Source organism: Temnothorax longispinosus, chromosome 1, assembly GCF_030848805.1.
Source record: "Temnothorax longispinosus isolate EJ_2023e chromosome 1, Tlon_JGU_v1, whole genome shotgun sequence".
In the NCBI taxonomy this organism is placed as follows: domain Eukaryota; kingdom Metazoa; phylum Arthropoda; class Insecta; order Hymenoptera; family Formicidae; genus Temnothorax; species Temnothorax longispinosus.
In genome coordinates, this window is record NC_092358.1 from 12,895,499 (window position 1) to 12,910,763 (window position 15,265).

At 33.5% G+C, this 15,265-nt stretch overlaps 1 protein-coding gene across 2 annotated transcripts in view; it reads right to left on the bottom strand.

The window, feature by feature from the left end:
- The window catches only part of LOC139810003 (short-chain dehydrogenase/reductase family 16C member 6), a 64,646-nt gene that overhangs the window by 18,687 nt on the left and 30,694 nt on the right, over positions 1–15,265 (bottom strand). Inside the window, exon 5 of one of the 2 annotated variants that reach the window (XM_071773347.1) lies at positions 6,708–6,869. The exons of the other annotated variant lie outside the window; for it this stretch is intronic. Within the exon in view, the coding sequence (XP_071629448.1) occupies positions 6,708–6,869 (162 nt within the window). The remainder of the gene's footprint in view (positions 1–6,707; positions 6,870–15,265) is intronic. 2 annotated transcript variants of the gene reach the window in all.

Here is a 15,265-nt window from a genome sequence, read left to right on the forward strand (position 1 = left end):
TCGTTTAGGTTTTCGCGATTTCGTGGACGCGAATGTACGCGTCTGGCGCCCAACATTTGGAACATTTCGTGGAGTATCGGAGGTGCGAGGAAATCACTGGAGAGGCCAACCATCCCGCTCTCCTAAGTCCTTTTGATCCGGCACACGTCCCGGAGCGGTCCGGGAGTGTAAAAAGTCGTGACAATACATACATACATACATACATACATACATACATACATACATACATACATACATACATACATACATACATACATACATACATACATACATACATACATACATACATACATACATACATACATACATACATACATACATACATACATACATACATACATACACCTACATACATACATACATACATACATACATACATACATACATACATACATACATACATACATACATACATACATACATACATACATACATACATACATACATACATACATACATACATACATACATACATACATACATACATACATACATACATACATACATACATACATACATACATACATACATACATACATACAACATACATACATACATACATACATACACTACATACATACATACATACATACATACATACATACATACATACATACATACATACATACATACATACATACATACATACATACATACATACATACATACATACATACATACATACATACATACATACATACATACATACATACATACATACATACATACATACATACATACATACATACATACATACATACATACATACATACATACATACCATACATACATACATACATACATACATACATACATACATACATACATACATACATACATACATACATACATACATACATACATACATACATACATACATACATACATACATACATACATACATACATACATACATACATACATACATACATACATACATACATACATACATACATACATACATACACATACATACATACATACATACATACATACATACATACATACATACATACATACATACATACATACATACATACATACATACATACATACATACATACATACATACATACATACATACATACAACATACATACATACATACATACATACATACATACTACATACATACATACATACATACATACATACATACATACATACATACATACATACATACATACATACATACATACATACATACATACATACATACATACATACATACATACATACATACATACATACATACATACATACATACATACATACATACATACATACATACATACATACATACATACATTCATTCATTCATTCATTTATATATATATATAGATTTATGGAATATTTCATGCTGTATGGGCAGCCGCCATGTTATTGATTGCGCGAATCGCCACATTCATTTACCAACTTCTTAGGGGAGTGTACCTACTGTTCTTACTTATACTATGGCGCGACCTTCTCCCCACTCTACAATTTTTAGCGTAGACTGTACAATGTTGCCACTTCTCCATGGCGACACGGCGACACGCTTCTAAATACCGTCAAAATAATACCATCAGTGAAGAACTTATCGGATTACAATTACACATAAAGTGTATAATACCGTTACGTATCTCCATTTTGTAATATGTCATTCCTAATATCATCATGCATTTTATATTAGTTTTTTAGCAAAATACATAACCAATTTCTGCCGCAATAAATTAAAATATCCCTCTAAAACACGCTTTGCCTATATCTTACGTGTTAAAATTGGTAACTTTGACATTGAATGTCTCGACTTTGATACCGGCATGGTTCTTAAGGTAGTTCTCCGCTCCTTGTACTAGAGAAAATCGATTTTCTATAGATTTTCTTTAAACTGTAAATATACGTTAATTTAGGTGTGCTTTATGCGTGGTATAACTTCAGTACCTCTTGCGGTATAAAAATCGAGATACTGCAATAAGCCTCCAAAGTTTCAATTTTTACCAAAATTTAGTAAAAATTGAAACTTTGAGGCTCAGTATCTTGATTTTTTTATGCCGCAAGAGGTACTGAAGTTTATACCACGCATAAAGCACACCTAAATTAACGTATATTCACAGTTTCAAGAAAATCTATAGAAAATCGATTTTCTCTAGTACAAGGACCGGAGAACTACCTTAAAGCCTTGTGTACACGATACTAGAAATCGGACCGAGTCCTCGGTCCGAGAAAAAGTTACTAGAGCTTGAATCGTATACACAGGCAACTCGGATGAATTTCTCGAATAGAAATCTCATATAGAAAAAATGCATTTTTTCGTACAAGTTATCGATTCAATATTCCATGTTGCCAACGTTATTACTTTATAAATAGCTAGTCAATGATGGTCAATGTAACGTTGGACAACGTAAATGTATATAACTTTCATAAATCTTTGATAAATAGAGAAAAGAGAATTATATATATATAAGAGAATTATATATATATATATATATTCATCGAGTTTAAAAACTTAGTTGAGAACCAGACTGGCAAGAGAATCAAGGTTCTAAGAAGCGACAACGGAATATGTCAACAAGGATTTCGAAAGGTACATGAAAGAGTCCGGCATAAAACAAAGAGTCCGGCGTAATCAATTCACGATTACGTATACCCCGCAGCAGAACAGCGTAGTTGAACGGGAAAATCGGACTATCATTGAGAGGGCAAAAAGTATGTTATTTAGAGCTACCAAAGATTTATTGGGCCGAAGCGGTAGCAACTGCAGTCCATCTAGGAAACAGGTCGCCGAATTCTAGCATCGACGGAAAAATGCCAGAGAAATTGTGGTCTGGATCAATTCCGAGCTTAGCTCATCTAAGAGTTTTCGGCTGTACAACTTACGCACACGTATCGAAAGAGTTGCGACAAAAACTAGACCCAAAAGGAGAACTTTTGTTCGTAGGGTATTGCAAAGACTCTAAGGGGTATCACCTTATGGATCCAAAAACGAAGAAAATTACGAGAAGCTGTGATGTAATCTTCTTGGAGAACTTCAAGGACGAGCACAGAGACAACTTAGGTATTCTAAAATTAGACGAAGATAATAGCTCGCAAATCAAGAGTCCGGAAAACAAGATCGAACAGAAGCCCGAAGAAACGCGATGCAAAGCCAATCGAGAAACGGACCTTGAAACGTCATCCGAATATTCCGACGCCGAGGACGCTACTAGGAGTCGAACCAGTATTGGAGGTTACACCACTACACAGATCTGCGCAAACGCACAAACCAATAAATATGGACGACTATGTTACGTACCTCACGCTAAGCAGCAATACAACAGATCCGGAGAGCGTCGAAGAAGCTCTAAATTCTCCAGACAACGTTAAATAGATAAAGGCCATGGAAGAGGAATACGACTCTCTTGTCAAGCATGGCACTTGGGAGCTGTTTGATTTACCAAAAGATAAAAGAGCCTTAGATACGAAGTGGGTATTTAAGGTGAAGCGAGATTCAACCGGACAAACACAGCGTTATAGGGTAAGCCTGTTTGTCAGAGGCTCGGGACAAATTGAGGGCATTGACTACAATGAAATGAAACGTACACTCCAGTGGTACGATACGCGTCGATCCGGTTCCTGTATGCACTAGCGGCTAAACATGATCTCCACATGGACCAAATGGATGTAACGGCTGCGTACCTACACGGAAATATTGAAGAAAAAATATACGTGAAGCCACTAAAGGAGCTTATAAAACCCGGAGACGAAGGAAAAGTGTGGCGACTCCGAAAATCCATGTACAGGCTAAAGCAGAGCAGACGAACTTGGAACGAGAAGTTCTATGAGACATTAACCAAGCTGAAGTTCATCAGAACAAGGGCCGATCCTTGTGTGTACTTCAAAAGAACCAATAAAGATATTTTAATCGTAGGCGTGGATGACTTGTTGATTTTGGCCAGCGACGAGAAGGAAAGATTAACATCTAAAAAACAAGCTGGCACAAGTATTCAACATGAAGGATCTCGGAGAGGCGAAACATCTACTTGGTATGGTCATCTCTAGAGATCGCAAAGCAGGAAAAGTCTGGTTAGATCAGAGCACATACGTTCAAAAAATTCTCCAGAAATTTAACATGCACACTACTGTAAGCCAGTTTTAACGTTGTACGATCCAAGCAACAAGTTGAGTAATGGAGCCCAAAACTACAGAAGAAATCAGCGACATGCGAAGAATCCCATACCGCGAAGCAGTTGGCAGTCTTCTGTACGCTAGCCAAGGTACGAGGTCAGATATCTCCTTCGCAGTCAACACGGTCAGCCGCTACATGCAGAATCCTGGAAAGGGACATTGGTTGGCGGTGAAGCGTATTTTCAGATACCTCAGGGGCACGTTGGATGCGAGGCTAGAGTTCAGTCAACCCCAGACAGCAGGATGTGTTGGCTATTGCGACGCCGACTGGGACAACGATAGCGACACCCGTCGCTCCATCACGGGCAGTATTTTTCTGTTTCAGGGAGGACCGATTGTGTGGCAAAGCAAAAGGCAGACCGTGGCACTATCTACTACAGAGGCCGAATACATGGCGCTCTCAGCCACGTGTCAGGAGGCGCTTCTGCTACGTACTTTGGCCAAAGATTTGGAACCGTCCATGGTTTCGTCACCAACAATTATCCTGAACGACAACAAGAGGGCTATCGACTTGTCCAACAACGGCGGATACAGACCCCGAACGAAACACATTGATATCCGTCACCATTTCATCGGAGAGAAGGTGGACTGTGACGAGGTTAAGATTGAGCACATCCCGACGGAAAGGATGACGGCTGATGCATTAACAAAGGCACTCTTTGCGCCCAAGTTTAAAAATTGTATCAAAAATATGGGCCTAATGTTTTTATAGACTTTCACTATTCGCTCATGTGGGGGTGTTAGAGTACTCTGATCGAAAATTAAAAGAAGCCTATCTTAGTTATTTTTTGTTTCACTTTTACCGCGCTTTAGTTGGCGCTCAAGTCACGCCATATTGTACGTTAAGATATAGAGAGAGAATAAAGGAAGTCATACGAATAAGCACAGAAATCAGAGCGTACCCAGATAGCCAAATGCTGTGAGTTTGCTGTCATGTTGCCAACAATCGTTGATGCAACTAATTTTGACAAACTAGGGACAAGGTGAGACAGCATTATGTCTGTCGGGTTGAACTCACATGAATTCTAATTCAATTCACGGCAAATTGAGAGCAACATGTTCACACGGATTTGTTATCCGCAAAGTGTTGTTTTATATATGATAGAAACTTGACGACAACTCGTTGTCATCCACGATTAACAGCATGTTCAATGCAATTTGAAGGCAACTTCCCAGGCAGCAACGTCACGTGATTTTCACGTCAGTTTATAGTCAATTGTTACGTGAATTATCCTTTTATAATTATGTAATAATGACTTAAAAATGACAGGAATAAGTCATAGACCAATGACGACATTTCAAGACGTTAAAAACGTGACCTGTATTACCTTTTTGGCCTTTTAATGACGTTTTAATAAGAGGATTGTAAAAATCAAATTTATATACGAAATTATAATTAATTAAGAAACAGATTTGTTATAAAATACATACATTTTATGTTTTGTGTTTAATTAATTATTATCAGTCTTCAAAAATAAAGGTACCATTAACTAATATAAGGTTAAATTAATCTAAAAGTGTGCCACACTTTATTATAAAAGTGGATTCCACGATACAACTGATACAAGTTGTGCAGTTCCCTCATTTATATATCGTTCATATATACTATCGTTCGTCATATTTTAAACACGAGAAACAGATCCTAACGGATGTCATCTATCGGATCCGACATTTGCACATTCTTTAAAAACGTATGACAATTTCATGTTGTCAATACTATATGTTAGCGACGACTTACAATTAAAAAACTTCATAGCTTGAAGACATATACGCAATAACGGATGGAAATCATTATATGTGTGTTGTTGTCATCATGTTTGCATCGTGATGTTCAAGATGGAACGACGAATCATACATTGCTGACGTGTTGCAGACATAACGTACCAGTATTGCGGACAGTTTGCTCTCGAAATTGCGTCAACTGATTGCATGTATAAGCAGTGTCATGTACCTATATTTGTAACGTGTTCTATTTCGATGTCAGCAAATTTACAGCAAATATATAACAACATATGCAACACGGTAAGCGTTTCGTGTATCCCAAACCTCGTAGATTTTAACAAACACTATTACGAGCATATAGTTTAAAGTTTAAGCAAATACATAGAAAATCGATTAACCGGTGAACGTCCTTAAGATTTGGTTGATTAGATCCAGCTTTATACGCGATCAAAGGTCCATATGCAAAGTTCATATGTGGACCATGTAGGTAGTCTGAACTCCCAAAGTCAACATCTATTTGACATTGTGTCGATTGTAAAACCCCACTTGTGCTATTAAGCTGACCCTTTTTCAATTCATAAAAAGGTTAAATTCAAAATTAAAAAAAGTGTGCAAATTAAAAACTTGCACATTGTTTCCTTATCATTACAGATTGCTATCATTGCTCCTATTTTATTTTACTCATAAAGCTTTTTCTATGAGAAAGCCAAACTATTTTCTCTCTCTTTCTATTCTTTGTGATATTGGTATTTAAAATCTTTGTCTAAAATAAGAAATAATTGAAGTAATATATTAGAATGATTCATTCAATATTTAGTTTGTCAAATAAGTTGTAGTTACTTCAAGTTCCATTCGAAGAGCTTCGTCGAATCCCATTGCTGCAAATTTGGACGTACAATAATCTACCAATTTCGGAATTCCGCATTGACCGGCCAAACTGGCCACGCTCACGATGTGCCCTTTATTGTTTTCCAACATCGTTGGAAGAAAAGCCTTTACGGTCTAAAAGAGAATTAAGACAAAGGACTTATTAGTTTCATTATACACTCATTCATATTAATACTTCCAATATATAATTTTACAACATGCAAAAATTGCGCTCGAAAATTGTTAACACATACTTTATGAAATTAAAAAATAGTTTTGTGTAGGTACAAGAAAGTGTATATATTGTACATATGTACAGGGAGACACAAAAGTTCTCGGTTTTTTTTCGAAAACACTATGGGTGGTATTCATAGTCGGATCTTATTTCAAGACCGTTTTAAAGTAATGTCTTAAGTGGCTAATACGGTCATTTGATTGGCTGGTTAAGACTGCTTTTGACTAGACTTAAGACGATCTTAGATATAAGATCCGACTATGAATACCGTCCTATAAGCAGTTATATACAAATCGGGGTAATTATCCAGAATAGGGCTTTTCTCGAATTTTGATATTTTTTGCGGCTCTCTAGATAAAAATCTTTGTTGTGACTCCGATAGTGATAATCAATCAGGGAAGTCCAAAGAAAATATGTGACCTACCTATTTTTTAGCTATTTTTTTTAAGTATCCTTGACTTTCCACGCAAACGTTCAATTTTCTTTTATTTGAAAGTACACATGCACACATGTAGGCGGAGGTGGGTGGAAGTCCACCCTATCTACTCCTGCTTGCGGTGGAGGGGCGGTAGCTCTTCTCCTGCCTACATGTTTACTGTCTATACACACATATCAGCAAATTACTTTCCTTAGTATTGACACAAATTATTATACTTTTCAGTTAAATTTGTTAATAACTTTTTAATAAATAACGAGCGATGGCTAAAACCATACTTACGCTTTCCAAAACATAAAATTGTGTATTTACTTTTCAATATACCAACTATTCTCTGCTTTAATGTGATGTGAATATCTATATGTTCGGCACATATAGGTTTTTAGCTTGTTTGCGCTGAAAAAAATAAGTAGGTTATTACATATATATTCTTTGGATTCCCCCGATTGATTATCACTAGACATCGTATTTTTTTATGCAAAAATTTATTATTATGCAACACGTGCATGGAAAGTGCCCCATTACGCACGCTACGCGTGCGTGATAGACCACTTTCCAGGCACTTGCAACATAAAATAGGGAGTGTAAGTCGTGTGTAAAAATGAAAATTCCCGGGTGCGGAGTTTACGCACGAGCCTTCGGCGTAAACTCCGCACCCGGGAATTTTCATCTTACCTCACTTGTTACACAAATAACTATTGGAAAATTAATAATTACAATTTAGGTTATTTATAATATCGAACATATTTATACTACAACATATACCAATATGCATTTTCTATGCAAAATATATGTAAAATATAATATGCATTATACATACATATATGCAAGGTATATGACAAAATATGTTCTTGTAAAAAATTTTTTTTTATATTAATAATGTATATTATGGAAATGTTATTCATCTATGAAACTGTGTGAATACATTTTTCAAGTATATCTTTATTATTATATTTATATTGACATATAATTAATACAATTATACAGGTGTCCCAGAATTTACGGACACGGAATGCAGAACGTGATTCTCTGTGCCAAAAAAAGAACAACTTTTTCTTTGGCAAAATTGCGTCTGTGAACACTACTTTTTAAATAAGAGCAATTTAAAGCTAACGAATGAGCGCTCTAGGTTACGCATGACTCAGGGGCGGCTAAGCGTATATATATATAAATATCTCAGGTAGCACATATTAGTTTCACATACGTTTTTTGAACGTATACATAGTTTCATAACCGTAACGAACCATTAAGAAACGTTTGAACAAAAATGTTTTTGAAACCATGATTTAAGAAACGTATTTTTTTCGTTTCTACAGTTAACAAAAATACCTATTTGTTAAATTTTTTCTTTCAAAATTATAATTTGCTTTATCTATATATATATATATATATATATATATATATATATATATATATATATATATATATAATAGCTTTAACAGTCTTTTTTGAAACATTTAAATTTATATTGCACTAATTATTGCACAAAATAAATCATTTTAGCCATGCACTTATATACACTTTATTTACTTACATTAATTTTGTCCTACCGGTCTTAATCTATTTGTCATCGGACAAATCTGAGCTTAGAAAACTTCCAACAGTTGCAAAATAAACGTTCTGCTAAACGTGACCATTGAAAGAACATTTATACATGTGTTCCGTTTTGAAGAACTTCCTAAATTGGTGCACATCAGTAATGCAATTAAGTTAGAGTAAGACAAGTATATTTTGTTTCACTTTAACTTGTTGCACGAATGTGCACCAGTTCAGGAATTTCTTCAAAAAAGAATAGACGTCATAGATAGTATATGCATAAATTAAGCTTCTAGAACATTTTCACCCATGTCTCAAAGACGTCATAAACACATTCAAAAGACGTGAAAAGCAGGAATTTTAAATGTCTTTATCTAAAATGCCTTTATCATTAACAAAACGTTTCTATAATAGTTTTTTAAACGTTATTTTATCGGAAAAGAAACGTTCCATCGAACGTTTTTCGAATGGACATTTTTACTCATGAGAAACGTTTCTAGAAATTGGTTATAAAACGTTTCGGAAAAACGCTTATAAAACATTTCTGAAACGTGTATGTGCTACTTAGGTATATATGTAAAGTTCCATGTGCACCTAGTAAAATGAATCCTTTGATCGAGTGTTAGAGCTGAACAAAGTTCACTATTATAACTTTATAATTATATATATATCACTGGTTTTGCCCCATTTCTCGTCTGAAATATCTTCCCGCGGTGACGGCGGTAACGGATTGTACCAAAGACATTGAAATATGTCTGGAATATATTTGGTACAGTTCATTAACGACTAACAAGAAAACGTTTTGAACAGTAAGTCCCTCACTGATTTTGATGGGCTTTGGATATGTTGTAGAGTGGCGAAAAATAACAGGAGTTTGTTTTAAATAATTTAAATCAATGAAGTCCTTCAAAATGACCCTGCGACGTGACTAAGATGAAATTACCATTTAGCAGTGCGCGACCATCGTGAACAATTTTCCGAATCGGCTTCGAAAATTTATTAAAAACAAAGGAAACAATTTTAAGCATTTATTGTAATTTTCTTTGTTTAATTTTGTTGTTAATGTTCTAATAAAGTTTTATGTTTTGTTTAAAGTGTAGATTTTTTATTTATATATCAATTTGTAGTTGCTTAATGTTTTCAAAAAAATTCCGGGAACTTTTGTATCACTCTGTATATGTATATATACATAGATATATTTATAATTTTTTAATCCATTATCTTGTAAATTTAAATTTCGATATAAATAAGAATAACCTCTCAAACATTTAAATAAATAAAAAAATTATAAATATTTATTTCATTGCTCATGCTAAAAAAGAAAGCTTAAGAGAAAACAAAATCTTAAAGGGACAATAACTTCTCGACGTCGACCAAATAAATAAACTTTATTTATTTTCCTAAATTGTTGAACAAATCTTTCAAGTAGCATGTCGTATTTATTTAAATGAAATAAGGAATAACATTAGTGAAGTGAGGAATAACATATTATATAATATATTTATGCATAGCTCAAAATATTTCTATTACAGTTCAAGATGTGATTTACGTACAACAGGAGCAATAAAATTCATTGTTAATATTTTGCACATAAAAGATTAAATATAACGCTAATATCATAGAAAGTAAATCGTGCGAGATTTTGTGTCTTTTTTATTTCTTGTAACAAAGAGACCTTGACCGAATTATTCAAACTACCCAGATAGCAAAGCGTGTCTGAGCAAAATCGCGCAAACCTGTAATTGCTTATGATGCTGGCAACTTGCCGTACATTTGCTTCAATTGATTTCGAGTAATATGTACTTGCCGTACATTTGCTTCAATTGATTTCGAGTAATTTAATATTTGAAGCAACACGCAGGCAACATTGGATATATGTATTGCCAGCAATTTGTCGACCATAGAGTAGCATCAAATTTACTTCGCGTTGCTAGCAATATGACAGCATTGTGTAATCCTATATATAAATTAGCAACATGACAGCAACAACTCTAATTTTGAATCAGACGATTTTAGACCGCAGCATAAGTTGCCAACAAGTCGCTGGCAACAAGTTGCTATACAAAATTGTTATATCGTGAAAGTATCAACTTGCCGACAAATGCGGACTCAGTTGCTACAATTCTGATAGCAGCACATATTATGTTGTCGGCAACATGCCAGCAACAATGCAGACACGTTGCTATCTGGGTACGATAAAAAACAATTATTGTGTCCATTATTTCAATTGTAAATTCAACGTCATCTTTTATGCATGCGTTAATTTCACGTGAGTTATCATTCTTTACGCCGCGCCGGTAACGATGATCATCAATTATCTCACGTCATTTTTATCGAAAACAACTTACTATCATCATCGTTATCCTAATTGCGTATGCTTGACAAAGGTGTCAAGAACATCGCTTCAAGCGATTACGATTTCTATTCTAACCTTCATTTAACCTTTTGTTATCTTATCAAAAAGATGGATCTGTTTTCTATTGCTGAACTGACTGCATTAGTTCAGAGTTTATTTTTTTCCTTAATGTATGAACTAAAAAAGAACTCTGAATTTTAGTGCAGCCAGTTCAGCAATAGGAAACAGACCCATATTGTTGCATATACATATATGTAATCGATATACATATACATAGACATTCTTGCTGACAGCTGACTACAAATATCATACCTCATCTTGATAAATAGTCTTTATTCTCATGCCACTTTTTAATATATTATTATTGTTTTATAATACTATTTAGTATATTATTATTGTGTAAACAAAATTTAAGCTACAGAATATCATACAAAAATACAAATTTTTTTATAATTTTATTTTACAATACTATTATGTGAAAGGATATACATATATACATCATTATTGATTAAATTATTAGGTTCCCTCGTAATAATTATGCTTATAATTGAATCTAATACCAAGAAAGACTTCTTGATTAAAAACAAGAACGGAAAACTTGAATCGCCATGCAGTGAATAATTAACAATTAGCAAAATTAGTAAAATTTTACTACCGCACGGCTATGACATGTCCTTTGACATAAACGAATAACGAAAATGCCGTTAAATTGTATCTTACTTCTGTGAATTTAACGCACAAATATGTAAGTTTTTGATTTATGTAATTATTTTTGGACTTGTATTTATTGTCGCGTGCCATAATTTTTTATGTTCAGTTTTTAGATTCGGCGTAGTTTGGGCATTGTCTAACTAATAATATTTGTAAGTTTCTGCACGCTTGAAAAGGACCGAAATCTGCCGTCGAAACGTAGCGTATTGTGAACAATAAAATTTGCCAGTTGGGTCGAACACAATCCTTTTGCTAATTCTTGATTAAAGTTTGTTAAAAGTTGTTTACTAGAGTTTCATTATTATATGAACCAATTAAGTTTTATTATTATATATAAACGCGTTTATACGTTTATTTTTTATTTCTTTCAAAAAATAATTATTTTAATAGGATGCCTAATAATTTTGGCCAAGGCTTTATAATACAGGGTCCCAAAATTCGTGCATGTGGAATACAAGACGTGATCCTCTATTTAAAAAAAATAACAACTTTTTTTAAGCAAAATTGAGTGCAACAGTTTTTGTAAGATAGTACTAGTTAGTTTATGAATAAGCGTTCTTGTCTACATTCAGGGCCGACGCGCGCATCTCAGTCGCTCGTACCTAGCTACCTAGTCTTTGATCTTTTTCAGTATTGTTTTGTTTAAAATATGATAAAAGTTAACAAAACAAATATTGCTTTTATTCCATACGTAACAAATGAATAAAAGAATTGTCTGATTCCATAGTACCATTTGAAAATAAAAATGTAAATAACAATAGAGGGGAAGTTGGGATAATGTGAATCACTTTGAACCTTTTTTAAGACTTGAAAAATATTAAAGATAGCTAAACTTTGTTTTTGTAGAGTTGTAATGTCAAATGTTTGTTACAACGTGTTTCTAACAAATTTCGTTTATTTTTAGTGAGTTTAATGTTATAGTAAAATTTTTGAAGGTAGATTTTTGTAAGGTAACTTGAACCATGTTGGACAAGGTAAACCACTTTATTAATCTTGTAAAAAAAAATAATTTTTTTCGTATTTTAAGGCATATTAATAATGAAATAGTCTATAATAATTATTGTATTATATTTTAATTTATTACAAACTCTAATTTTTGTGCTCTTTGTAACAATGTCATACAAATATATTTAAAACTCTTACTTACAATAATATAATATATACTTATAGTGTATACTTATCATAATATTAATTATTACCCCTAAAAGAAAAAAAAGCAATAGAATATAAAATGCAATACTTATTATAAAAAGTAATATACAAATTCTCTCAAAATTATCCAACATCGCTATTTTTATTTCTTATCGTACATATGTCATAGAAATGCTGGTCAAAGGCAGTCTTAAGACTCCGTCCAGCCAATCAAATGACCGTCTTTGCAACTTAAGACATTACTTAAAACGGTCTTGAAATAAGATCTGACTATGAATACCGGCCTAAGAAGTTGTGAAGATTGACAGGTTTAATTTTTAACTTTATGATACGTTGTGCCATGTTGCCGGTTTATACGTTAGATTAGGGAGCCAACAGCTAGTAATTCCACTGCTGTCCGCTAGGTTGTAACACTTTATAATATTCTAGATATCGTGATGGTTCACATTGTCCACGTGATTCGCGTTATCCCAAGTTTCTTTATACTTTGTGTGTTGAGCGTTCTATTATTCTGAATATTGCACAATTACGTATGATAGTTAAATATAGTATCACTAAACTTAAGAAATAGTTTACTAGAACGGTCAACGCATATATAAAGCATATATAATTATTATTTACTTTCTTCTTTATTTTTAGACGGTACTATGGAATCAGACAATTTTTATTTATTTATTACGCAAGGAATAAAAGCAAAACTTATTTTGTTAACTTTTATCATATTTTAATTAACCAATACAATACAGAAAGAGGTTAAGGACAATAATAGGTACGAGTGACTGAAAAGTGCGCGCCGGCCCTGAGCGCCACGAGAGCGCTTAATTCGTTAACCTGCTTTAACCTGCTCTCTTACAAAAACTATTTGTCACATGCAATTTTGCTAAAGGGAAAAGTTATTTCTTTTAGCATAAAGAATTACGTCTTGTACTCAATATTCGCGAATTTTGGGACACCCTGTATGTATTGTACATTATTTTTCAACACTTTTTCTTAATATAATATTTTTTCCATCTTTATAATTTTTGCAATAATATTATTACAATATATAGGGTGTCCTGAAATTAAATGTTAAAGCAATGTTCGGAAGCGTGTAGAAAAGTAGGGAATCGATAAACTAAAAAAAAAGTCCTTCAGAGACTTGTACGTTTTTGCTTCGTTTGGGGGAAAATCGCAAAAAAAAAAAAAAAAAAAAGTTTTCATTTTTTCACTTATTTATTTATACTTATTTATTCATGTTTTCACTTTTTTAATGAAAGTATTGTTCAAAATGTTTGCCTCTTGCAGCATTACAAGCATTGCATTTAGCACTGATAGCAGTGATAGCTCGTGTTGCAGCTAGACACTGCAGTTCAGTTGATATTGTATTTAGTGAACTGTAGCCATGATTCGGTCTTTTAGCTGCTCTCTTGAGTTGATTGGCAACAAATAAACTTCTCAGGCAGAGCTACTCGAGCCTGACTGGACATAAATTATCCACAACGATGGATTGTACATGGAAGAGCCTGTACCTTGGCTTCCGATCACTCGATCTGACAGGACTGACACACATGGATTTTTTTTTTGGAGGGGGGGTTTGAAGCAAGTTTATTCGTTGCCAATCGACTCAAGAGCTATGAGAGATCGTGGTTACAGTTCACCATATCACCAAAACGGTGTCCAGATATATTTTATGAGCAGCGCTAGATGCAATGCTTGCATTGCTGTAAAAGGGCCATATTTTGAACCATATCTTCAGGAAGTAACAATATAAATAAAAAAGTATAAAATAAGTGAAAAAAAAATTTTTTTGCGATTTTCTCCAAAACGAAGCAAAAATGAGCAAGTCTAAAGAACTTTTTTATCGATCCCAAAATTTCAACATTTAATTTCGGGACACCCTGTATTATTAACAACTATAACCTTTAATATTAATTAATATTAATAATATTGTTCTTGTTTTTGTCGACTTTTTAATATTCTTTTTTATAATTAATATTGTTTTATTATCTTTACTTTACATATTTTTAATCCATTCTTGAGCGAACACATTTTTAGATAAGGACATAAATAATAAATCATATTGTGATAAATATTTTGCAAAGTAAACCTACGAATTTCAAGACAAG